Genomic DNA, 27,036 nt, shown 5'->3' with positions numbered 1-27,036 from the left:
AGCGCGCCCAATCTAAGAATAGAACGCCGAGCAGCATAGGGAGCATAGGCAGGTAAGATGGATCTGTTTTTTTCTCTTTATAATGTCGCTGTGGAAGTGGCATGATCCTGGGACCAGGCCAAGGGAGCTAGAGGGCACAAACATGGACAAAGGACTTAGGCTACTTTGGTCCCTTGGCCCTGGCTAGGACTCTTGGCCTAGATAGGCCTCTTTGCCCTCTTGCCCTGGCTGGGTCCCCTGGTTAGGCCCCCTTGCTCTAACTAGGCCCACTAGCACTGGCAGGCTAGACCCCCTGAACAGGCCTCCAGTCCCTGGCAGACTAGACCCCCTGGATAGACCTTCTAGCCCTGGCAGACTAGACCCCCTGGATAGGCTTCCCTGCCCTAGCTAGACCCCCTGATCCTGACTAGGGCCTCTGGCTAGACCCCCTTGCCCTGGCTAGGCCCCTTTGCTGTGGCTGGGCCTCCTGGCACTTGTTAGGCCTCTTTGCCCTGGCTAGGCCTTCTGGCCATGGCTAGACTCAGTGGATAGGCCTCCTGGCTAGGTCCCCTTGCCCTGGCTATGCCCACTAAGTAACCCAAGTGTGCCCCCTATAATAGGGCCAAGGGATTTAGGGGGCCAGGATGGGGCACATTATAAAGTAAATGGGGCCCAGATGAGGGACTTAAAGATGACCTGTCAGGTCCCCTGTGTCCTCAAACCAAGCAGCAATCACTTATTTATGAGTAACTCCCTTCCTAACCAGCCCTGTATAACGTTTTTCTGTAAAAATTAGGTCTAAAAAATAGCATTTATATTGTCACCGATTCCTATACTAATGAGGACTTTGACTAGTCAATGGGGCGTTTGTTGCCCTTAACTACTCAGTTCTCTATCCATGTTATCACAGGCTCACAGAAAGTTCCGAAGATGACTTCTGGACATGCACAGTGTGCCTCTCAAGCCAGGAAGTGCACACCCACCTGCAGAGGTCCACTGACAAAATATGCGGCATGCGTGCATGAGATATGCAGTGGCTGGCGAGGACGACGGCTCCTGCAATTTATCACGTCCATAGTGGCGTAATAACATGAAAAGAAGGCTGACTAGTCTGAGGAACTAATGACCCATCGACTAGTCAAAGTCCTCATTAGCATATGGAAAGAGAAGGTTATAAATGCTTTTTTAAAGCATTTACGTGAATTATATTGTACAGGGCTGGTTAAGGAAGGGAGTGTAATAACAAATAGCTGAATGCTGTGAGGTTGGAGGGCATGGGTACCTGACAGGTTCCCTTCAATTACTGTATGGGGGCCAGAATGAGCAACATACATTATTAGTTTATGGAGGAAAGTGGGGGACGTTATTACTGTTGTAGCATAATTTACTTTTTAGGAGACTGTTTTCCATGAGGGAACAAAAGGGGGGGTCCTGTTACTGTGCAGGGTGGTACTATATTGCTTTTTTTCTTCATCTGGCATAGAGTAGAAGTCAGGGAAAAAGTGGGGAATGTATTCTGGAAGAGATCAGCTATAAATGACTGTTATTTCCTGCAGAAATAAGTCCGGGCAGGAAGAAGTGATGGTGGTCTGTGCAAGATGAGGAAGAAAAGTGAAGATGAGAAAGGTTTACCCCTGACAACACCAGACCGGGAAAATGGAAAAGCAGGGCCCAGTCTGGATCAAGACAGTCCAGCCTTGCCTCCATTTTCTGTCATCCGCCTTGCCTCTGTTTTCTGTCATCTGACCTTGTCTCCATTTTCTGTCGTCCGGTCTTATCTCTTATCTGCCCGCATCTCCGTTATCTGGCATCCGGTTGCGTCTCCATCCCTCTCCATTTCAGGTCACTATCTTCCCTCCTGTACAGTAATTATCCCCCCAATTCCCTGATTAAACAATTCTCCAAACATCTCACCGTTCTTTCCCCAGCAGAGTGGCCCCCTCCCCATTGAGATGCAGCCCATCCCTAGAGTAGAGCCTGAAGCCAACAGACAAGTTGGACCAGTTCTCCAAAGCCCCAAACCCTCTTTTTCTGCACCAATTTCTGAGCCATTTATTCGCCTCCCTAATCTCCCGTTGCCGCTCTGGCATGGCGCATGGCACAAACAGTATTCCAAAGAATACTACCTTTTAGGTCCTTACTTTAAGCTTACAGACTAATTTCCTGAAATCATTTTTATGGACCTTGCATGTACCTCTAACTGTGTCATTGTTGCCGATGTGCACCACGAGTCCACACCAGCCTCTCACCGTGATTTGCCAATTTGATTGTCAATGTATTGTACTTGAGTTCGGCGATCTGCCCTCTGTGTTCCCCTAATAATGGAGCACCCCACTTCCAGCACCTGTCTGGCCTGCTCTGCCCTCCTATTTTCCAGCTTACTGGAGCCGACACTCCACCGAGATCCAGAGGACGCACCATGCTACAGTAATGCTACCCCTGTACTGAGACCACCCTCATCTCCAGATAAGGACTAGCCTCCCTGACACATGTGGTCACCCAGGTAGCTGCCTCGCTGTCCTGCTTCTCCATACTACCATCTTCCCTCATATACAGTACACAATATCAAGAATTAGGGCAGTGACTCGCCATTTCTTTGAGAACAATTGCACAGGCTTATTCACTGTCTCAGGCGTTAGCAAGCAGATTCCAAAGAAATTCCAATAATAAAATATATAAAGTAGAGTATAAAACAACTTCCTTTATTTCCGATTTATCAGTGAAAATCCATCTTGCAAAAAATGCAAAACATCCAGTGGTAAATCAGAAATAAAAAAAATTGTTTGGAATCTGTGACCTCCACCCCAGCGAATTCCAGCTCAATGAGAGGCAAACTCCTTCCATATTGTCTAAGGATCTCAGTGTTCATGTACATCCAGTTCCTGAAGCCTCCAAAGTACAATGTGCCCACTAGAGTTGAGCAAAACGGGTCGGTCATATTCATAAGTCGCCGACTTTCGCTAAAGTCGGGTTTCATGAAACGAAACCCGACCATAGCGTGAGGTCGGCCACGAGGTCGGCGACCAGAGCGCCAAAGTCACGTTTCAAATGAAGCTTCCAGCGCCCTTTTTCAGCCAATGATGGAGGACGCACACTGTGGGCAACGGGATGATATAGGCATCGGTCGCCACCATCTTTGAGAAGGGCATGCAAGTGATTGGCTGGCTTTGTGTGGAGTCACAGGGGCTATAAAAGGGCGTGAACGCCGACCGCCATCTTACTTCTGCCGATATTAGCATTAGGGAGAGGTTGCAGCTGCTGATTCAGAATAAGGGAGAGCATTAGGCAGGGAAGAAGAACCAAAAAACTGCTTCTGCTGTTAGCGATTTCCACTTACAACACAACACTTTGTGTGCTGTGACAGGGGAGGCTATATTTTTGTGCATCAGCTCTGTTGGTTATTAGGCTGCCTCATAAGGCTCCCTGATGGCTGCATTGCTGTTTGCACACTGCTGTGCAAACTGCTTTTTTAAAAGCAAAAATACTTTTCTTCCTCTTTTCTGCACAGCTACCAAGCTTTCATTTTTCCACATTTTTGTGTGCAGCAGTCCTGCTTATTAGGCTGCCTGCTGCCATACTTGGACTGAGAGCATCATTGTCAGCCTCCTAAAATCTCTAGGGAGCTTCCAATTCTCCCCAATACTATATACACCTTGTACCTTGTTTTACAGTACCATGTAGCTGGTGGTATTTTGGGTACATTTTTCCAAAAATGAGGAAGTATGGTGGAAGAGGCCGTGGAAGTGGGCGGGGGTTGCCAGCTGGTACTGATGGTGGTGGGGGGGGGTGCATCTGCTGGTAGTGGCAAAAGCACAATAGCACCTAAGGCAGGAGGTGTTGAGCCTGCGTCATCGTCTGACTCCACAAGGCCTCGAAGGCTCCCTTTTCTGGGAGTAGGTATACTGCTTTTAAAGCCGGAGCTTCAGAAACAAGTTTTGGCTTACATTGCTGACACAGCCTCCAGCTCTATCGCTTCCTCTTCTGAAGTTTCAAAAAATAAAAGCACTGAGTCGTCAGTGGAGGCTCCTGGTCAGGAACAACACCTTTCCTTGTGTCCTTCACCCCTACCAAAGTGAAGGATGCGGCAGGCCACACTACAGATTACTCCATGGAGCTCTTTTCACATACCATGCCTGGGTTATCAAGTCAAATTGTGAATTCCCCAGTCCAAGATGAATCGGACATGGAGTGCACTGATGCACAGCCACTGCTAGATTTTTCAGCTGGTACATTCACGCAGAGCACTCGCAGTGTACTGAGCCAGAATCTGACCCTGATGAAACTCAGGTGCCCCTTCCCACATACTATACCACCATACACGGTGACACAGAGGAAGGTGCACATGAAATTGAAGAGGAGGTGATGGATGACCCGGTTGTTGACCCAGATTGGCATCCATTGGGTGAAGAGGGTGCCGCTGCCAATAGCTCAGAAGAGAAGGAGGAGGATCCGCAGCAGGCATCGACATCGCAACAGCTGTTATCTGGCAGGCCCATAGCAGTCCAAAAACGGTTTACAAAAACCCAAAGAGTTGCAGCCAGACGGTCAAATTAGCACAGCGTGCAAGGCCTCAAAATGTCTTCCATAGTAGGAAGAATGCAGTGTGACACTTTTTTGAACAAAATCCTAATGATCAGGCAAAGGTTATCTTTAAGAAGTGTGCAAAGACCTTTAGCCGAGGGAAAAATCTGAGAAATTTGAATACCAGTTGCATACTTAGACATTTAACCACCATGCACTTGCAAGCGTGGACGGACTAAGAAAACCTCACATATCACATGTGCACCTGCTCCGAATGAAGGTAGTCAGCAATGCTACATCGCTTCCTCCACTGTAAGCCCACCGGTTAGCACACCACCAGCAGCAAATGTTGAGGTGTCATCGCAAGGCCAAAGCAGTCAGGGAATCACAATGTTATTGCTACGAAAGACTGAATCTAGGCCATCAGCAAGACCACCAACCCTCTCTCAGTCCACCATGTCCATCGTTAGTTCCACCATATGCAGCTCTCAAGTCCAGCTCACCCTACCAGAGACTCTCAGTAGGACAAGAAAGTACTCATCCTCTCATCCGCGTACACAGTGTTTGAACGCCCACATTGCCAAACTAATCTTGTTAGAGATGATGCCCTACCGGTTGGTTGAAAGCGAAGCTTTCTGCGAGCTCATGGCCTACGCAGTACCACGCTATGACCTACCCAGTCACCACTTCTTTTCTCGAAAAGCCATCCCAGCCCTCCACCTGCATGTGAAAGACCGCATTGTATATGCACTCAAGCAATCAGTGAGTGGAAAGGTGCTCCTCACAACAGATGCATGGTCCAGTAGGCATGGCCAGGGCCGTTACGTATCCATCACTGCGCACTGGGTTAATGTGGTGGATGCAGGGTCCACAGGGGACAGCGGCGGTGGGACAGTACTGCCTAGCCCACGGTATAGGAAACAGTTGGCTGTAGGCGTTCGACCCTCCTCCTCCAGAAGCGAAAGCTCATCCACAGAGCGCAGTCGCACAAGCACTCCATCCGTAGCTGCCAGTGTTGCACACGAGGTGTCCCACTATCGAATAGCTAGTGGTAAGCATCAGCAGGCTGTGTTGAAGATGATGTGTTTGGGCGACAACAGGCACACCGCGGAGGTACTGGCCGACTACTTATAGCGACAAACTGAGTCTTGGCTGGGCCGTCTACATCTTGAGGCAGGCAAGGTAGTGATAACGGCCGGAATTTTGTGGCAGCCATAGCCCTTTCAAAACTCAGACACATACCTTGCCTGGCTCACACCTTGAACCTGGTGGTGCAGTGCTTCCTCAATAATTATCCGGAGTGAACAGCCCTGCTCCATAAGGTGCGAAGACTGTGCTCGCACATCCGCTGGTCGCCCGTACACTCCAGTCGTATGCAGAAGCTGCGGAGATTGCTCAACCTTCCCAAGCACCGCCTAATTATCGACGTTGCAACAAGGTGGAACTCCACCCTGCACATTGTTCAGAGGCTGTGCGAACAGAGGCAGGCTGTAATGCATTTGTGGGAGGATACACGGGCAGGCAGTTTGAAGGCAGACATGGAGTTGTCTGTTGTGCAGTTGTCGAAGCTGAAAGACCTCTGTAAAGTCCTTCAGTGTTTTGAGGAATGCACACAGCTGGTAAGCGCAGATGACGCCATCATAAGCATGAGCATCCCACTTATGCATCTGCTCATGCAAAACTTTGACGCACATTAAGAAGCAGGCGTCCGCAGCTGAGGAGGAAGAGGAGGAGGGAAGCCTTGATGACAGTCAGCCATTGTCTGCTCAGGGAACTCTCCTGAACGAGGTGGAGGAAGAAGAGGAGGAGGAGGAGGATGATTATTTAGGGGAGGAGGATGCTTCTCAGGGGGCAAGAGAAAATGTTGGCGTGGCAAGGTGAGGTACAGGGTTTGTGCGTGACTGGAGGGATATTGATTTGCCAGAAAGTGCTCCTCCAACCAGCACTCGCAGTGCATCATTGACACCGGAAACATTGGCCCACATGTCAGATTATGCCTTGCAGATCCTAAAAAGGGACCCCCGCATTGCCAAAATGATGAACGATGACAAATACTGGTTGGCCAGCATCCTGGATCCACGCTATAAAGGCAAATTACAAAACATCATGCCACAGGAGAACCTAGAACTAATATTAGCTAACAAACAAGCAACTCTGGTAAACCGTTTGCTTGAGGCATTCCCAGCACACAGCGGCGGTGATGGTTCTCCCACGAGCCATAGGGGGCAACATGGAAGAGGTATTCGTGGTGCACACTGCCGAAGTGGCATTGGACACAGGAGTTTCATGACCATGTTGTGGACTGATTTTTCAAGTACCGCTCACACGACTGGAAATACTGCATCGATTGAAAGTGACAGGAGACAGCAGTTGTCAACTATGGTTACAAACTACTCCTCCCATACCGATGTTCTCCATCACAGGTCATTCCTCTTTGACTATTGGGCCTGTAAACTGGACACCTGGACTGAATTAGCACAATATGCCTTACAGGAGCTCGCTTGCCCTGCTGCTAGTGTGCTATCCGAAAGAGTCTTCAGTGCTGCTGGATCAATCCAGACAGAAAAAAGGACCCGTCTGTCATAGTAACATAGTTATTAAGGTTGAAGGGAGACTTTAAGTCCATCTAGTTCAACCCATATCCTATCCTAACTTGCCCTAACATGTTGATCCAGAGGAAGGCAAAAAAAACCCATGTGGCAACAGTAAGCTTCACATTGGGGAAAAAAATTCCTTCCCGACTCCACATACGGCAATCAGACTAGCTCCCTGGATCAACGCAATATTAAGGAGACTAGTGTATATACCCTGTAATATTATACTTTTCAAGAAAGGCATCCAGTCCCTTCTTAAATTTTAGTAGTGAATCACTCATTACAACATCATATGGCAGAGTTCCATAGTCTCACTGCTCTTACAGTAAAGAATCCGCGTCTGTGAGTATGCTTAAACCTTCTTGCCTCCAGACGTAGAGGATGCCCCCTTGTCCCCGTCACAGGTCTAAGAGTAAAAAGATCATTAGAAAGGTCTTTGTATTGTCCCCACATATATTTATACATTGTAATAAGATCACCCCTAAGCCTTCGATTCTCCAAACTAAATAACCCCAAATGTAATAACCTGTCTTGGTATTGCAGACCCCCTAGTTCCCTAATAACCTTGGTCGCTCTTCTCTGCACCCGCTCCAGTTCAGCTATGTCTTTCTTATACACCGGAGACCAGAACTGTACACAGTATTCTAAGTGTGGTCGCACTAGTGACTTATATAGAGGTAAAATTATGTTCTCCTCATGAGCATCTATGCCTCTTTTAATGCATCCCATTATTTTATTTGCCTTTGCAGCAGCTGCTTGACTCTGGCCACTAAATGTGAGTTTGTCATCCACCCATACACCCAGGTCTTTTTCAGTGACTGTTTTGCCCAGTGTTTTACAATTAAGCACATAATTATACAACTTGTTCGTTCTACCCAAGTGCATGACCTTACATTTATCCACATTAAAGCTCATTTGCCATTTATCAGCCCAAGCTTCTAGTTTACATAAATCCTCCTGTAATATAAAATTGCCCTCCTCTGTATTAATTACCCTGCAGAGTTTAGTGTCATCTGCAAATATTGAAATTCTACTCTCTATGCCCCCTACAAGGTCATTAATAAATATGTTAAAAAGAAGCGGGCCCAAAACTGACCCCTGTGGTACCCCACTGCTAACCGTGACCCAGTCCGAGTGTGCTCCATTAATAACCACCCTTTGTTTCCTATCCCTGAGCCAGCTCTTAACCCACCTACACATATTTTCCCCTATCCCCATTGTTCTCATTTTATGTATCAACCTTTTGTGTGGCACCTTATCAAAAGCTTTTGAAAAGTCCATGTACACCACGTCCACTGCATTCCCTTGGTCCAGTCCGGAACTTACCTCTTCATAAAAGCTTATCAGATTAGTCTGACAGGAACGGTCTCTTGTAAACCCATGTTGATATTGGGTCATGAGGTTATTCTTCTCCAGATACTCCAGTATAGTATCTCTTAGAAAACCCTCCAGGATTTTACCCACAGTTGAGGTTAAACTTACTGGCCTATAATTTCCGAGTTCAGTTTTTGTCCCCTTTTTGAATATTGGCACCACATTTGCTATTCTCCAGTCCTGTGGTACAGACCCTGTTATTATGGAATCTTTAAAGATTAAAAATAGTGGTCTATCTATGACTGTGCTTAATTCCTGCAGTACTCGGGGGTGTATCCCATCCGGGCCCGGGGATTTGTCAATTTTAGTGATTTGTAGACGCCGCCGTACTTCCTGCTGGGTTAAGCAGGTGACATTTAACGGAGAATTTTTATCCCTGATCATATTATCCGTCATGGGATTTTCTTGTGTAAATACTGTAGAAAAAAAGTTATTTAGCATATTGGCTTTTTCCTCATCCTCATCCACCATTTCACCCAGACTATTTTTAAGGGGACCAACACTATCATTTTTTAGCTTCTTACTATTTATGTAGTTAAAGAATATTTTGGGATTATTTTTACTTTCTCTGGCAATGAGTCTCTCTGTCTCAATCTTTGCTGTCTTGATTTGCTTTTTACAGAATTTATTTAATCTTCTGTATTTAGTTAATGCCTCATCACTACCTACTTGCTTTAATTCTCTAAATGCTTTATTTTTGTCCCTTATTGTGCCCCTTACAGCTCTATTTAGCCATAGTGGTCTCCTCCTATTTCTCGCAGGTTTATTCCCATACGGTATATATTGTGCACAGGTCCTATTCAGGAGGATAATAAACGTCTCCCATTTTCTTTGTGTATTTTTATGTCTCAGGATATCGTCCCAGTTAATTGCACCAAGATCATCTCTCATCCGTTGGAAATTTGCCTTCCTGAAGTTTAGTGTCCTTGTAACCCCTCTACTACACATCTTATTAAAGGATACATGAAAACTTATTAATTTGTGATCACTATTACCCAAGTGACCCTCAACCCTTACATTTGATCTGCGGTCTGGCCTGTGGGGTAATATTAGGTCTAGCAGTGCCCCCCTCTTGTTGGGTCCTGAACCAGTGGTCAAAGGTGATTGTCTCTCATAGTGGTCAGACACCTATCACCTTTGCTGGAACTGCAGGTTTCGGTTCCCCAATGTATTTCAGGGTAGTTGAAGTCCCCCATAATAATGACTTCTCCTTGAGTCGCTGCTTCATCTATTTGCTTTAAGAGGATATTCTCTGTAGCTTCCATTATTTTTGGAGATTTATAACAAACCCCTGTCAGTAATTTATTATTTTTCCCCCCTCCCCTTATCTCTACCCACAGGGACTCTACATTTTCATTAGATTCATATATATTATCACGAAGGATGGGTTTTAAGGATGATTTTACATATAAACACACACCTCCCCCTCGCTTATTTGTTCGGTCATTTCTGAACAGACTATAGCCCTGTATATTATCCGCCCAGTCATGGCTCTCGTCCGGCCATGTCTCAGACATCCCCACCATGTCATAATTATGTTCCAACAACATTAACTCCAATTCCTCCATGTTGTTGGCGAGACTTCTGGCATTAGTATACATGCACTTTATGTATCTCTCTGTACCTCTATTCTTTCTTAAATTATTAACTGTTCTAACCCCACCCCCCATGCCACCTCCACCCCCAATGTCATTATTTGTGCCCAGGTCTCTATCTGCACTGTCTTCCCCTCCTATAAAAGGAATACCCTCCCCCCCGTCCCTAGTTTAGACACTCCTCCAACCTTCTAGCCATTTTCTCCCCCAGCACAGCTGCACCCTCCCCATTGAGGTGCAGCCCGTCCCTAGCGTAGAACCTGTAGCCAACTGAGAAGTCGGCCCAGTTCTGCAGGAACCCAAACCCCTCCTTCCTACACCAATTCCTGAGCCACTTATTAACCTCCCTAATCTCCCATTGCCTCTCTGGCGTGGCACGTGGTACAGGAAGTATTTCCGAAAATACCACCTTGGAGGTCCTTGCTTTAAGCTTACAGCCTAATTCCCTGAAATCATCTTTAAGGACCTTCCACCTACCTCTAACTTTGTCATTTGTGCCAATGTGCACCATGACCGCTGGATCCTCTCCAGCCCCTCCCAGTAATCTGTCAACCCGATCAGTGATGTGTCGGACTCGAGCGCCAGGTAGGCAGCACACCGTCCGACGATCCCTGTCTTTGTGACAGATTGCCCTAACTGTTCCCCTAATAATTGAGTCTCCCACTACCAGAACCTGTCTGGCCTGCCCTGCTCTCCTATTTCCCCCCTTACTGGAGCAGACACTCCTCCGGCTTTCAGAGGACATGCCTTGCTGCAGCAGTGCTACTCCTGCACTAACACTCCCCTCATCTGCCAACTTAGCAAACTTATTGGGGTGTGCCAGATCAGGACTAGCCTCCCTGGCACTCTTCTCTCTACCCCGCCTTCTAACTGTCACCCAGCTAGCTGCTTCATTGTCCTGCAGCTCCAACCTAGCATCCCCCCCTCATCTATCCCAGTGAGCGTCTGCTCAGTGAGCAGAAGACTCCTTTCCATATTGTCTATGGATCTCAGTGTTGCCAGCTGCACATTCAGATCCAGTATCTGGGCTTCCAAATGCACAACGTGCTCACATCCCGCACAGCAGTATGCACCCTCCACCGGCTGTTCAAGGATTTCATACATGCGGCAAGACGTGCACTGGATGGCATTGGCAATAGTGGAGCACATCCTAATGGGGATTGCACCAGACAGAAAAGATAAGCAAAAATAAATTAAAAAAAAAAAAAGTATTAATATAACAGCAATTCAGTAAGACCTCCCTTGGAAACTCCCTGAATCTAAAGTCACTGAATTTCAAGTCACACACTTACCACAGTTCGCACTTACGCTCAGGTCACACTCAGCTCGTTCACACTCGCTCAGGAAGAAGATTTAAAAGAGTTTTTTTTTTTTTTTTCCCCTTTTACCAGCACACCACCTTGCTGCTCAATGCACTTCCAAAAGGCAACCAACCCAAAATGTTGATGATCTAGCCTTCATTAAAATGAACCATGCATGGGTTTCAAAGGATTTTGTCCCACCTTCCCCTGTGGACATGTAGGTTTACTGAAAAATGGATCGCTTTTGTCCTCCTCTTCCTCGGACTTTTCCAATTCCTCCATTTTCTGCTGCTGAATGTCCAACATCAACATATGCCATTTTTTCAAAATCCCTAACTGGGCTGCCCGCCCCCCAGGGCCGGGGTCACCACCTGGCGCATGCACCCGTGCGAGTGCCGTTGCCCTGGACAGGTGGGTGGGCCCACTCTTGGGCGACAGTACTGGCACAGGGTCCCTCATAGTACAATCAAGTGTCTCTGACGGTGGGGGTGCACACCCGCCGTCAGACACACCGGCGTACTATGAGGGGCCCTGTGCCAGTACCGCCGCCCACGAGTGGGCCCCCCCCTGCTTGCTCAGGGCACCAGCACTTGCAATACTTACCTCTCCCTGCTCCACCGCTGTGTAGTCTGGGCTGTTAAATCCTTCACTGGGACTGCCAATACAAATTTGGTGAACTGATAGATGATGGTTAAGACGTAACTATGCCCTGTCCTGCTGGGCTCTATCTTCAGATGATCAATGGCTTCCATTTGTTATGGACGTCGACTCACAATGAGATGCAGTGGTGGTTTATCATCAGCTTTCACGGTTTTCCTACTCACAGACGTGTGACATTCCTGCCCACATTTTTAAATGTGCCCTCTCATACCAATCCAATAGAATCGCCTACGGCCTGTGGTTTCCATCTTTAGCACTCCAAAGTTTCCTGACAGATCATGATAGGCAGTGAGGACAATGTCTACATCTGTCCCTGTGATCACAATTTGATGGAGATGAGTAATGGTGATGGGTTCCACGGTACTGCGATATAGCAAACCTTTCTTCACAAGAACTGTTTTCGCTGTCTCCACAGACAAAGTAAATGAGGGTCAGCATCGCCTCTGAGAATTCTCCCGGGAGTTTTTCCTGTGATTAGTAATTCCAAAATTTCTGCAATCACTCGACTTTCCGTCTGTACTTGTATCCATCTCGTTTCCTCTTGCGGAGAGTCTGGACTGTCTTACTGATACTGAAATATATATGAAGATTGAAAAAATACCCCAACAGTGTATACTGGTGTACGCTTCAAATACGTTACCCTTTTTCTACTTTTTAGATTCTTGTCTAATCCATACTGAGGCTGTGAGTGTCTTTGTCGGACTATGGAAATATACACGGAGATTTTTAATGTGTAAACTATGCTACATATATACCTGTTATCTGGTGATACTGTACCCTTTCTCAACTTTCAACAATCTTGTCGAATCCATACTGGGCCTGAGACCGTCTGAGTCTGCCTCCTTATTAGAGATGAGCGGTGTTCGAGTCGACCTATTCGCCAAGTTCAAATTCGAGCTGTTTTGGGCGGTGTTCGAGCCGTTCGTCGAACTTGAACACTTTGCTTAAAATTCTGCTGTTAGAGGTTCCGTTCGAGAACGGTTCGTTCACCAAAAGCGTAACTTCATTTTCACATTAATAATGGTTTTAAATGTTAATAGACAGTTTCATGGGATAGTAGCGGTGTGTGGTAGCCAGCGGTGTAGGGCACCTGTCAAGGAGCTACACCGTGTGTGTTTTTAATAATTTTTTACCGCATCTTGTCCAGAAAATCCTTTTGGGCCTTGTAGCACTGTCTGCTACTCAGCAGAGGAGCCCACCCGTGAACCTAGCTATGCAGCCTGTTTATGAAAGAACCAGTTTTTGACTGCATTTAGCCCAGTTAATACTTTGGGCCTAGTAACTGTGTCTGCTACTCAGCAGAGGAGCCCACCCGTGAACCAAGCTGTGCCGCCTGTTTATGTAAGAACCATTTTTTAACTCCATTTTGCCCAGTCAATACTTTGAGCCTAGTACCTGTGTCTACTGCTCAGCAGAGGAGCCCACCCGTGAACCTAGCTATGCCGCCTGTTTATGTAAGCACTGTCTGCTACTCAGCAGAGTTGCCCACCCGTGAACCAAGCTATGCCACCTGTTTATGTAAGAACTGCGTGCTACTCAGCAGAGGAGCCCAGCTTTTAAGCAAGCTACAGCACCTGTGGTTTGGACACTTAATTTTTTCATTTTTTCTGGAGTGCCGGTTAGGCCTAATTCGCGTGTCCCTCTAGTAATCTGGACGCGGACCGCGGGGTCATGCCGGTGTCTCATTCGTTAACGGAATTAAGCTGACAAATCGCTAGCACAACTAAAAACGGCCATGCACCACCACCCACAGAATCGACAAAGCTTGCAATCTGTCCATCTTTTCCGTGGCTGGCATGGTTGAGGTTTCCCGGGTGGAGTCGAATTAAGCCGCAGGCTCCACTCCTGGTGGTGCCCTTCTGGACATTCCTTTAAGGTTCAGCTTTGCAACCATACTGCCCCCGGAAACCAAACACTTTGCCTTCATGGACGCTGTTCAGAGGGTCGTAGGAATAATTTATGGTGGGAAGTCCAACGGTATATGATCATCTTCGATTTTAGAATTTTAGATTTTTTTTTATTTTAGATTTTTAGTCCAGCCTTTCTTAACTTTATAAGGGCATGACATGCCTATATCTGTGTCTCCTCCTCCTTTTACTCCTCCACCTCTTTTCTATATGTAGTTGCCCTTTTCCATATGTTATTTTTGTCTTCTGAGCATTGTGTCTGCTTTGGGACACCTTTTAAGGTGTTTGTAATTGTTTTCTATGTGTTTGTATGTGTTTGTGTTTGATGCCATTGTTTTCAATGGGGTTCGACGAACATTCTACGAACTTGCCTCCTGTTCGACGAACCGAACCGAACTCGAACACTAGCAGGGTGGCTCAACACTACTCCTGATGTATAGAAGTACATTTTTAATGTTTAAACTATGCTATATATACCTGGTATCTGGTGATACTGTACCCTTTCTGCCAGGAAGGCCTCCTCCACCCACCACTCTAAGTGTATCATTGACACCTGGAACATTGGCCCACATGTGTGATTATTTCTTGCGGATCTTCTTTTTATATTGTGGTGTGATCCATCCTGAGCATGTGAGAGTCTGTGGGTTACTCCTGCAATTTATATGTAGATTTATATGTAGATTTAAAAATTACCCCAACACTGTATACAGCTCTACGCTTGTGATACATTACCCATTTACTGCTTTTTATATTCTGGTCTAATCCAAACTGACCAAGTGAGAGTTATTTTCTGACTGTGAAAATAAATACTGAGATTGACAACATTGACACCTACACTGTGTACAGCTGAATGCTTCAGATCCATTACCGCTTTACGGCTTTTTATATTGTGTTGTAATCCATACTGAGCCTGAGAGCGTCTGTGTCTGCCACCTGAAATATATACGGAGATTTAGAATGTTTAAACTATACTATATATACCTGGTATCTGATGATACTGTACACTTTTTCTAATTTTTATATTCTTGTCTAGTCCATACTGAGCCTGTGAGCGTCTCTGTGTGACTCATGAAATATATAGGGAGATTAACAATTATCCTTTGACTGTATAGAGCTGTTCGCTTCTGATACAGTACCTTATATCTGATGTTATTTTGGGTACATTTTCTCCAAAATTTGGAAGTATGGTGGAAGAGGATGTGGGCGTGTGGGGGACCAGCTGGTACTGATGGTGGTGGTGCATCTGCTGGTAGTGGCAAAAGCACAATAGCAGCTAAGGCAGGACGTGTTGAGCCTGCGTCATGGTCTGGCTCCGGAAGGCCTGGAAGGCTACCTTTTCTGGGAGTAGGTTAACCGCTTTTAAAGCCGGAGCATGAGGAACTGGTTTTGGCTTACATTGCCGAAACAGACTCCAGCAAATATGCCCTCCTCTTCTGAAGTTTCAAAATATGCAAGCACTGAGTCGTCAAGTGCTGGCTCCTGGTCAGGAAGAACCCCTTTCCTTGTGCCCTTCACCCCCACGAAAAGTGAATGATGCAGCAGGCCACACTTCACATTAGTCCATGTAGCTCTTTCTATCATACCATGCCTGGGTTATCAAGTCCAATCGTGAATTCCTCAGTCCAAGATGAATCTGACATCAAGTGTGGGTGGCCAGCCAGGGCAGTGGGGTTAATTGGTACCGGGCCGGTGTCTCAGAGGGATGTGTCACGGTGGTGGTGACCCGGTCCGTGGGCATGAGCGTCCATGCAAAGGGGTGAATAACATTTATAGGTGAATGATACGTGACGCCACCTGTGGATTCTGATCAGATTGACCAGCGCTGCAGTGTCGCTTCTCTGGGACAGATGTTGTGGTGCAGCTAAGATGTAGAAGCCCTGCACTGGTAGGGCCATAGTCGCAGGGCAGATGAAAGAGTTGGTAGATGGTGTGCAGAGCAGGATGAAGCAGAGCCGTGCGCCAGGCGCAGGAGAAAGATGACAGACACAGTCGTGCAGTTCCTTTACCTGTACTTGGTAAGTGCCGTACAGGACCCAGAGTACAGATGGAGAAGGAGTTGGTCAGCCTGGAAGCAAATTAGGAATTCTCTCTCTGCAGATAGGTAGTGTGGCCTCCGTTCTAGCGCTTATCTGAGGTACTCGCAATACTGAGTTCACTGAAGTTCCCCCTGTTGACTCTCTTTTGAAACTTTCTCGTATGGCAGGCAGCCGTAGCCTTTTCCTTCTGGCTCACACAAGTCGCTGCTGGGGCGTCCGAGCCTTAATTTGGAACAGAGCATTTACAGCTGCTACTTCCTCTGGTTTCTGCTGCAGGACCGTCAGTGTCCCTACAAACTCGGAGACCGGAATCCGGACCATGCGCTCCAGCTAGGAGTGAGCCTTAACTCTGCTCATCCTCCAGCTCCCCTTCTCACTTCCACACACTTCCCCTTTCCTTCACAGAGTGCCCTAACTTACCTCCTCCCGACCACAGAGAGCAGCTCCTCAGCAGTCAGGTTCAGAGGTCTCCCTGCTGGTGGCCTGGAGTGGGAAATGTGTTGTGTGTTGGTTTAACTGCTAGAGAGATCCTTCGTTGCTCCCAAGCATGACATCACACTCCCTAGGAGGAAGGTAATGCCACTGTGGCGACCGTACTCCTGGGGGCGCCACAAGTGTACTGATGCCCAGCCACTGCTAGATGATTCTGCTGGTACATTGACACAGACCACTACATTCCCCTCACACTCTACACAGCCAGAATCTGACCCTGAGGAAACTCAGGTTCCCCTGAGTTACTATACCACCTTACACGGTGACAAAGAGGAAGGTGCAGATGAAAGTGCAGGTTCCTTGAGCAGGTGGGGGGGCATAGTCATGGGCGACGGCACTGGAACAGGGCCCCTCATAGTACGCAAAATTGTCTCTGACGGTGGGGGTGCACACCCGCCGTCAGACACACCACCGTACTATGAGGGGCCCTGTGCCAGAGCCGTCGCTAACGAGTGGGCCCCCCCTGCTTGCTCAGGATCACAGCACTTGCAAAGTTTAAATACTTACCTCTCCCTGCTCCACCGCCATGACGTCTTCCGCGTGTCCTGACAGTGACATTCTGGTCAGAGAGCGCGATGACATCACGTCTGTACGCCCTCTGTCTAAACAGTCCAAGTGCAGAGAGATGGAAGATGGGGACGACGAGGAGTCCAGAGTAGTACAGGGATTCCCTAGCAAGGACTTATTTAATTGTTTTAAAGGTTGGAAGCAATTTTTGGGGAGCACTATACTCTGTAGAATGATATATGGGGCCCACCATACACTGGAACATTCCAAAGGTGGACATCAGACACTGGAGCAGCATTTACAGGGCCCATTATACTCTAGAGCATTAGAAATGGGGCCCATTATATATGGAGCATTATTTGGGCCCATAAGACAGTGGAGCTTCATCCATGGGGACCAACATATACTGTAGCATTATGTGGAGCTCATCATATACTGTTTCAAACATTATATGGGACCAATGATTCTGTATGGAGAAATATATGGGCCTCATTACTCTGTATAGCGCACTATGCGGTGGCCATAATACTGTATGGAGTAATATACTGTCCGTTCTTGGAGCTATTGGAGAATTTAAAATGGATATTAGTCATGAGATGTAAGAAGTGAAGAATTTTTCATTGTACTATACCGCTATTTCTCTGCCGTATCAGAGGATCATGAATTGTGGTATGTGTTAAAGGAGCCCAGTGACACTCTTTGGCCCTGGGCCCACGAATATCTGGAGCCAGCCCTACCCCCCCACAACTTTAGCCAAATAACCCCCAGTTTTCAGTGCCTGACTATTATTATAAAGTAAATTAAGGTTGACAAGCTTCAGTAATAAGATTTGATGTTTTTGGCATTAAAATGAGCCCTGTAGGTGTGTTTCCTGTCCTCCACTCACTGCCGACTTTTCTTCCCCATTGACTTACATTGGGTTTCGTGTTTCAGTCGGCCTTCGACTTTTCACGATAATCGGCCGATTTCTTTCGACCCGACTTTTGCGAAAGTCGGGTTTCATGAAACCCGACTCGACCCGAAAAAAGGCAAAGTCGCTCATCGCTAGTGCCCACATCTCACAAGCTGTATGCCTCACACCGCTGCTCAAGAAATGTGACAAGATGTAGAATGAACGATGCTGTCAGTAATGGAGCAGATATTAATAACGGGGATTACACAACTAAGGACTATAACAAGTAACTACAGACAGAGACTCAGTGCAGGCCAATAACAAACCACACGGGCACAACCCACAATGAGAACAACCCATACTGGGCACATCCCACACACAGGACAAACCACACTGAGTACAACCACACTGAGAACACACCATGCTGGGCACACACCACACAACCCACACTGCGCACAAACCACACTGGGCACACAGCACTCACTACACTGGGCACACACCACACTGCACACACAGAACACACCACACTGGGCACACACCACACTGGGCACACACCACACTGGGCACACAGCACACACCACACTGGGCACACAGCACTCAATACACTGGGCACACACCACACTGGGCACACAGCACTCACCACACTGGGCACACACCACACTGGGCACACAGAACACACCACACTGGGCACACACCACACTGGGCACACAGCACTCACTACACTGGGCACACACCACACTGGGCACACAGCACTCACCACACTGGGCACACAGCACTCACTACACTGGGCACACACCACACTGCACACACAGAACACACCACACTGGGCACACACCACACTGGGCACACACCACACTGGGCACACAGCACACACCACACTGGGCACACAGCACTCACTACACTGGGCACACACCACACTGGGCACACAGCACTCACCACACTGGGCACACAGCACTCACCACACTGGGCACACACCACACTGCACACACAGAACACACCACACTGGGCACACACCACACTGGGCACACACCACACTGGGCACGCAGCACTCACTACACTGGGCACACACCACACTGGGCACACAGCACACACCACACTGGGCACACAGCACTCAATACACTGGGCACACACCACACTGGGCACACAGCACTCACCACACTGGGCACACACCACACTGGGCACACAGAACACACCACACTGGGCACACACCACACTGGGCACACAGCACTCACTACACTGGGCACACACCACACTGGGCACACAGCACTCACTACACTGGGCACACACCACACTGCACACACAGAACACACCACACTGGGCACACACCACACTGGGCACACACCACACTGGGCACACAGCACACACCACACTGGGCACACAGCACTCACTACACTGGGCACACACCACACTGGGCACACAGCACTCACCACACTGGGCACACAGCACTCACCACACTGGGCACACACCACACTGCACACACAGAACACACCACACTGGGCACACACCACACTGGGCACACACCACACTGGGCACACAGCACACACCACACTGGGCACACAGCACACACTACACTGGGCACACACCACACTGGGCACACAGCACTCACCACACTGGGCACACAGCACTCACCACACTGGGCACACAGCACTCACTACACTGGGCACGCACCACACTGGGCACCCACCACACTGGGCACACACCACACTGGGCACACACCACACTGGGCACACACCACACACCACACTGGGCACACAGCACACTGGGCACACACCACACACCACACTGGGCACACAGCACACACCACACTGGGCACACAGCACACTGGGCACACACCACACTGGGCACACAGCACTCACTACACTGGGCACACAGCACACACCACACTGGGCACACAGCACACTGGGCACACAGCACACACCACACTGGGCACACAGCACTCACTACACTGGGCACACAGCACACTGGGCACACACCACACTGGGCACACAGCACTCACCACACTGGGCACACACCACACTAGGCACACACCACACTGGGCACACAGCACTCACTACACTGGGCACGCACCACACTGGGCACACAGCACGCACCACACTGGGCACACAGCACACTGGGCACACACCACACTGGGCACACAGCACGCACCACACTGGGCACACAGCACACTGGGCACACACCACACTGGGCACACAGCACGCACCACACTGGGCACACAGCACACTGGGCACACACCACACTGGGCACACAGCACTCACTACACTGGGCACACAGCACACTGGGCACACACCACACTGGGCACACAGCACTCACCACACTGGGCACACACCACACTAGGCACACACCACACTGGGCACACAGCACGCACCACACTGGGCACACACCACACTGGGCACACAGCACTCACCACACTGGGCACTCACCACACTGGGCACACAGCACACTGGTCATACAGCACTCACCACACTGGGCACACACCACACTGCGCACAAACCTCACTGGGCACACACACCACACTCGGCACACAGCACTCACTACACTGGGCACACACCATACTGCGCACACAGGACACTGGGCACACAGCACTCACCACACTGGGCACACACCACACTGGGCACACACCACACTGGGCACACAGCATGCACCACACTGGGCACACACCACACTGGGCACACACCACACTGGGCACACACCACTCACTACACTGGGCACACACCACACTGGGTACAATGGGCACTCACTACACTGGGACTCACCACACTGGGCACACACCACACTGGGCACACACCACACTGGGCACACAGCACTCACTACACTGGGCACACACCACACTGGGCACACAGCACTCACCACACTGAGCACACACTACACTGGGCACACACCACACTGGGCATGCACCACACTGGGCACACAGCACTCACGGCGCACACCACCCTGGGCACACAGCACTCGCTTCTTGCTCACTCACTATATCACTACACTGGGCACACAGCACACTGGGCACTCACCACACTGGGCACACAGCACTCACCACACTGGGCACACAGCACTCACTACACTGGGCACGCACCACACTGGGCACGCACCACATTGGGCACACACCACACTGGGCACACACCACACTGGGCACACACCACACTGGGCACACAGCACTCACTACACTGGGCACACAGCACACTGGGCACACACCACACTGGGCACACAGCACTCACTACACTGGGCACACAGCACACTGGGCACACACCACACTGGGCACACAGCACTCACCACACTGGGCACACACCACACTGGGCACACAGCACTCACCACACTGAGCTCACACTACACTGGGCACACAGCACACACCACACTGGGCACACAGCACACACCACACTGGGCACACACCACACTGGGCACACAGCACTCACTACACTGGGCACACAGCACACTGGGCACACACCACACACCACACTGGGCACACACCACACTGGGCACGCACCACACTGGGCACACAGCACGCACCACACTGGGCACACAGCACGCACCACACTGGGCACACACCACACTGGGCACACAGCACTCACCACACTGAGCTCACACTACACTGGGCACACACTACACTGGGCACACACCACACTGGGCATACACCACACTGGGCACACAGCACTCACCACACTGAGCACACACTACACTGGGCACACACTACACTGGGCACACACTACACTGGGCATGCACCACACTGGGCATGCACCACACTGGGCACACACCACACTGGGCACACACCACTCACTACACTGGGCACACACCACACTGGGTACAATGGGCACTCACTACACTGGGCACTCACCACACTGGGCACACACCACACTGGGCACACACCACACTGGGCACACAGCACTCACTACACTGGGCACACACCACACTGGGCACACAGCACTCACCACACTGAGCACACACTACACTGGGCACACACCACACTGGGCACACAGCACTCACCACACTGGGCACACAGCACTCACCACACTGGGCACACAGCACTCACTACACTGGGCACGCACCACACTGGGCACCCACCACACTGGGCACACACCACACTGGGCACACACCACACTGGGCACACACCACACACCACACTGGGCACACAGCACACTGGGCACACACCACACACCACACTGGGCACACAGCACACACCACACTGGGCACACAGCACACTGGGCACACACCACACTGGGCACACACCACACTGGGCACACAGCACTCACTACACTGGGCACACAGCACACACCACACTGGGCACACAGCACACTGGGCACACAGCACACACCACACTGGGCACACAGCACTCACTACACTGGGCACACAGCACACTGGGCACACACCACACTGGGCACACACCACACTAGGCACACACCACACTGGGCACACAGCACTCACTACACTGGGCACGCACCACACTGGGCACACAGCACGCACCACACTGGGCACACAGCACACTGGGCACACACCACACTGGGCACACAGCACGCACCACACTGGGCACACAGCACACTGGGCACACACCACACTGGGCACACAGCACGCACCACACTGGGCACACAGCACACTGGGCACACACCACACTGGGCACACAGCACTCACTACACTGGGCACACAGCACACTGGGCACACACCACACTGGGCACACAGCACTCACCACACTGGGCACACACCACACTAGGCACACACCACACTGGGCACACAGCACGCACCACACTGGGCACACACCACACTGGGCACACAGCACTCACCACACTGGGCACTCACCACACTGGGCACACAGCACACTGGTCATACAGCACTCACCACACTGGGCACACACCACACTGCGCACAAACCTCACTGGGCACACACACCACACTCGTCACACAGCACTCACTACACTGGGCACACACCATACTGCGCACACAGGACACTGGGCACACAGCACTCACCACACTGGGCACACACCACACTGGGCACACACCACACTGGGCACACAGCATGCACCACACTGGGCACACACCACACTGGGCACACACCACACTGGGCACACACCACTCACTACACTGGGCACACACCACACTGGGTACAATGGGCACTCACTACACTGGGACTCACCACACTGGGCACACACCACACTGGGCACACACCACACTGGGCACACAGCACTCACTACACTGGGCACACACCACACTGGGCACACAGCACTCACCACACACTACACTGGGCACACACCACACTGGGCATGCACCACACTGGGCACACAGCACTCACGGCGCACACCACCCTGGGCACACAGCACTCGCTTCTTGCTCACTCACTATATCACTACACTGGGCACACAGCACACTGGGCACTCACCACACTGGGCACACAGCACTCACCACACTGGGCACACAGCACTCACTACACTGGGCACGCACCACACTGGGCACGCACCACACTGGGCACACACCACATTGGGCACACACCACACTGGGCACACAGCACACACCACACTGGGCACACACCACACTGGGCACACAGCACTCACTACACTGGGCACACAGCACACTGGGCACACACCACACTGGGCACACAGCACTCACTACACTGGGCACACAGCACACTGGGCACACACCACACTGGGCACACAGCACTCACCACACTGGGCACACACCACACTGGGCACACAGCACTCACCACACTGAGCTCACACTACACTGGGCACACAGCACACACCACACTGGGCACACAGCACACACCACACTGGGCACACACCACACTGGGCACACAGCACTCACTACACTGGGCACACAGCACACTGGGCACACACCACACTGGGCACACAGCACTCACCACACTGGGCACACACCACACTGGGCACGCACCACACTGGGCACACAGCACGCACCACACTGGGCACACACCACACTGGGCACACAGCACTCACCACACTGAGCTCACACTACACTGGGCACACACTACACTGGGCACACACCACACTGGGCATGCACCACACTGGGCACACAGCACTCACCACACTGAGCACACACTACACTGGGCACACACTACACTGGGCACACACTACACTGGGCATGCACCACACTGGGCATGCACCACACTGGGCACACACCACACTGGGCACACACCACTCACTACACTGGGCACACACCACACTGGGTACAATGGGCACTCACTACACTGGGCACTCACCACACTGGGCACACACCACACTGGGCACACACCACACTGGGCACACAGCACTCACTACACTGGGCACACACCACACTGGGCACACAGCACTCACCACACTGAGCACACACTACACTGGGCACACACTACACTGGGCACACACCACACTGGGCATGCACCACACTGGGCACACAGCACTCACGGCGCACACCACCCTGGGCACACAGCACTCGCTTCTTGCTCACTCACTTTATCACTACACTGGGCACACAGCACACTGGGCACACACCACACTGGGCACACAGCACTCACCACACTGGGCACACAGCACTCACTACACTGGGCACGCAACACACTGGGCACACACCACACTGGGCACACACCACACTGGGCACACAGCACACACCACACTGGGCACACACCACACTGGGCACACAGCACTCACTACACTGGGCACACAGCACACAGGGCACACACCACACTGGGCACACAGCACTCACTACACTGGGCACACAGCACACTGGGCACACGCCACACTGGGCACACAGCACTCACCACACTGGGCACACAGCACTCACTACACTGGGCACACAGCACACTGGGCACACACCACACTGGGCACACAGCACTCACCACACTGGGCACACACCACACTAGGCACACACCACACTGGGCACACAGCACTCACTACACTGGGCACACACCACACTGGGCACGCACCACACTGGGCACACAGCACGCACCACACTGGGCACACACCACACTGGGCACACACTACACTGGGCACACAGCACTCACCACACTGAGCACACACTACACTGGGCACACACTACACTGGGCACACACCACACTGGGCATGCACCACACTGGGCACACAGCACTCACGGCGCACACCACCCTGGGCACACAGCACTCGCTTCTTGCTCACTCACTATATCAGATGTGTTACATACAGTTGCTTTTCCTTAGCTGCAAAACAACCAGAATCTCCCTGAGATGTCTGCAGGCTTTAATTAGCTGCTAATGATAGTCTACTAATTAGTTACCCCCTTGTAATTTATTAGCTATTCAGCAGAGCTGCAGGTGATCCCTCTAGTAACTCTGTTACATCACATTTTATACTCCAGTCACCTCCAGAGCTGCAGCCAATGTTCCACTGGTCTCTGCAATCTTTGTTGGGTGCAGTCATGATTGCTGTCCCTTGTGGTGTCTCTATATAGACGGCCCCAGGGACGGGCACTTACCCGCAGGTGACCAGGATGTGGCTGCCCTCAATCTGCTGCTGACATTTTTCCACCTCCCCTATCATGGTGATGATGGCGGACGGATTCTGAGGGAGGTCCTGGTCCAGGGGCCATGAGTCCAGATGCCAAAGTGTCACGTCCAGTCTGGAGTCTGACGACTAGAAGGTAATGAGCCCCATCATTAGTCACATGACCCAACCACCATGGTGCCTCCGTCTACACTCACCTCGCTCTCCCGCCTCACACTCAGTGATCTCCACCTGTAGCCGTCTCCTGCCCGCTTTACAGATGCCGTGATAGTAAAGTCGCCGGAAAGGCAAAAACCTTCGTCCGGCCAAAAATGCATACCGACCTGGAAATGAAATGTCATTACAGTGTATCAGTGTGGGCTAACCACAGCGGCAAACATCTCTGTCTCTTACAATGTGTCAGTGGCAAACAAATATATTAGCCTGGAATCCACAGAGGATTATCTAACAGTCATACAAAAGGACCAATCCTACTGGTAGAAATACTGTGAGTATCTGATTCTCAGGTTATACCGTCCTAGTCACTGACAGCAAGCAGAGATCTGGAAAATGGTGAAGAAATGACATCACAAAGGTGCCAACTCATCAAGACTGGCAAGGTAGAGCGGAAAAGACACCAGCTTCATTAAGAAGCGCACAACACTTTGTGAATTTGGGCTCCTCTTCTACGGGGCGTCCACCTCCATGTGCTGCGCCAGAAAGGCTTCTACGGCACAGAAAACGCCAGCAGACTTGATGAAGTGCATGGGAGGCGTAGCTATGCCCCATCCTGATCGGGCTTCTTCCCAGATCACAACATTTTGTGCAACTTTCCAGTTGGAAAAATATTTGCAACTTTTCAAAGTTTTGATGTCACTTTTGTGGCCCTTGATGAATTTGCCCCACTGAATGGAAGAAAGTTGCAGAATTATCCTAAGGCCATGATGTAGCTTTATTTTCAGTATTTACTGATGGACCGTAGTAGGACTAATCGTGCCCGGTGAGATGGTACCAACCTGCTGCAGGTCCAGTGCTCGGTGCATCATCACCACTGACGTACACTTGTAGTCCCACACCAGGGACCAGAAATCCACCAGAGTCTCCTTCATGGGAAGCTGTGTGACGATCACCACATCATCTAGAGAGTTAGACTGAAACAGAGGAGAAAAAAACCCCCTAAAGATATGAACTGGGATACAGACTGGTGTGCATGCAGCCTGTAAGGGCATGTTCACATTGGCCACTGAACAAAAGAAAACCAAATACAAACATAATGAGAAACAATACGGTTTTTAATATTAGAGTTAGGACTGTCCCAGCTATGGTCACCTCGACGAGGCAGGATGGCTTTTGCAGTTTTTTTTTATCAAAAAACATGTTAACTAAGCACTATATATGTTATGATTGAGTCACCGTAGGAGGCAAAAACAAAAATGCTAGCTAAGTCCAGAAAACCAGAGAGGTTGGCAGCTATCTGATTGCAGACCCCTGATCCTATCACAACAACTAACAGTAGCCGTGGGGGGTTCCTACGATGCCCTAGATCCCTCGATCACAGCCGGAGAATTAAATAGGCCTAAAGAAAGAAAGGGGAAATCTAAACTGCCCCAGAGCAGACCCCAAAGCAATAGGCAGCCCCCAACATATAATGACGGTGAAGCAAGATGAAAACACTAACACAGACAGAAAGATAGACTGAGCAAAGACGGGGCCCAAACTACCTAGATAGGAAAGGACAGGAAGGCTGCTGTCTGCAAT

General features: G+C 50.2%; 1 protein-coding gene across 1 annotated transcript in view; it reads right to left on the bottom strand.

Moving 5' to 3' along the window:
* The window catches only part of LOC141074884 (receptor-type tyrosine-protein phosphatase T-like), a 336,227-nt gene that overhangs the window by 4,182 nt on the left and 305,009 nt on the right, over positions 1 to 27,036 (bottom strand). Inside the window, exons 27-29 of the mRNA XM_073562192.1 lie at positions 26,295 to 26,429; positions 25,497 to 25,622; positions 25,271 to 25,428 (exon numbers count right to left, since the gene is read on the bottom strand). Of these exons, the coding sequence (XP_073418293.1) occupies positions 25,271 to 25,428; positions 25,497 to 25,622; positions 26,295 to 26,429 (419 nt within the window). The remainder of the gene's footprint in view (positions 1 to 25,270; positions 25,429 to 25,496; positions 25,623 to 26,294; positions 26,430 to 27,036) is intronic.

The sequence above is a fragment of the Dendrobates tinctorius genome, unplaced genomic scaffold, assembly GCF_039654945.1.
Source record: "Dendrobates tinctorius isolate UK_male_01 unplaced genomic scaffold, ASM3965494v1 ptg000342l, whole genome shotgun sequence".
NCBI lineage: Eukaryota > Metazoa > Chordata > Amphibia > Anura > Dendrobatidae > Dendrobates > Dendrobates tinctorius.
The sequence above is the reverse complement of the archived record's forward strand: the minus strand, read 5'-3'. Positions and strand labels throughout refer to the sequence as shown.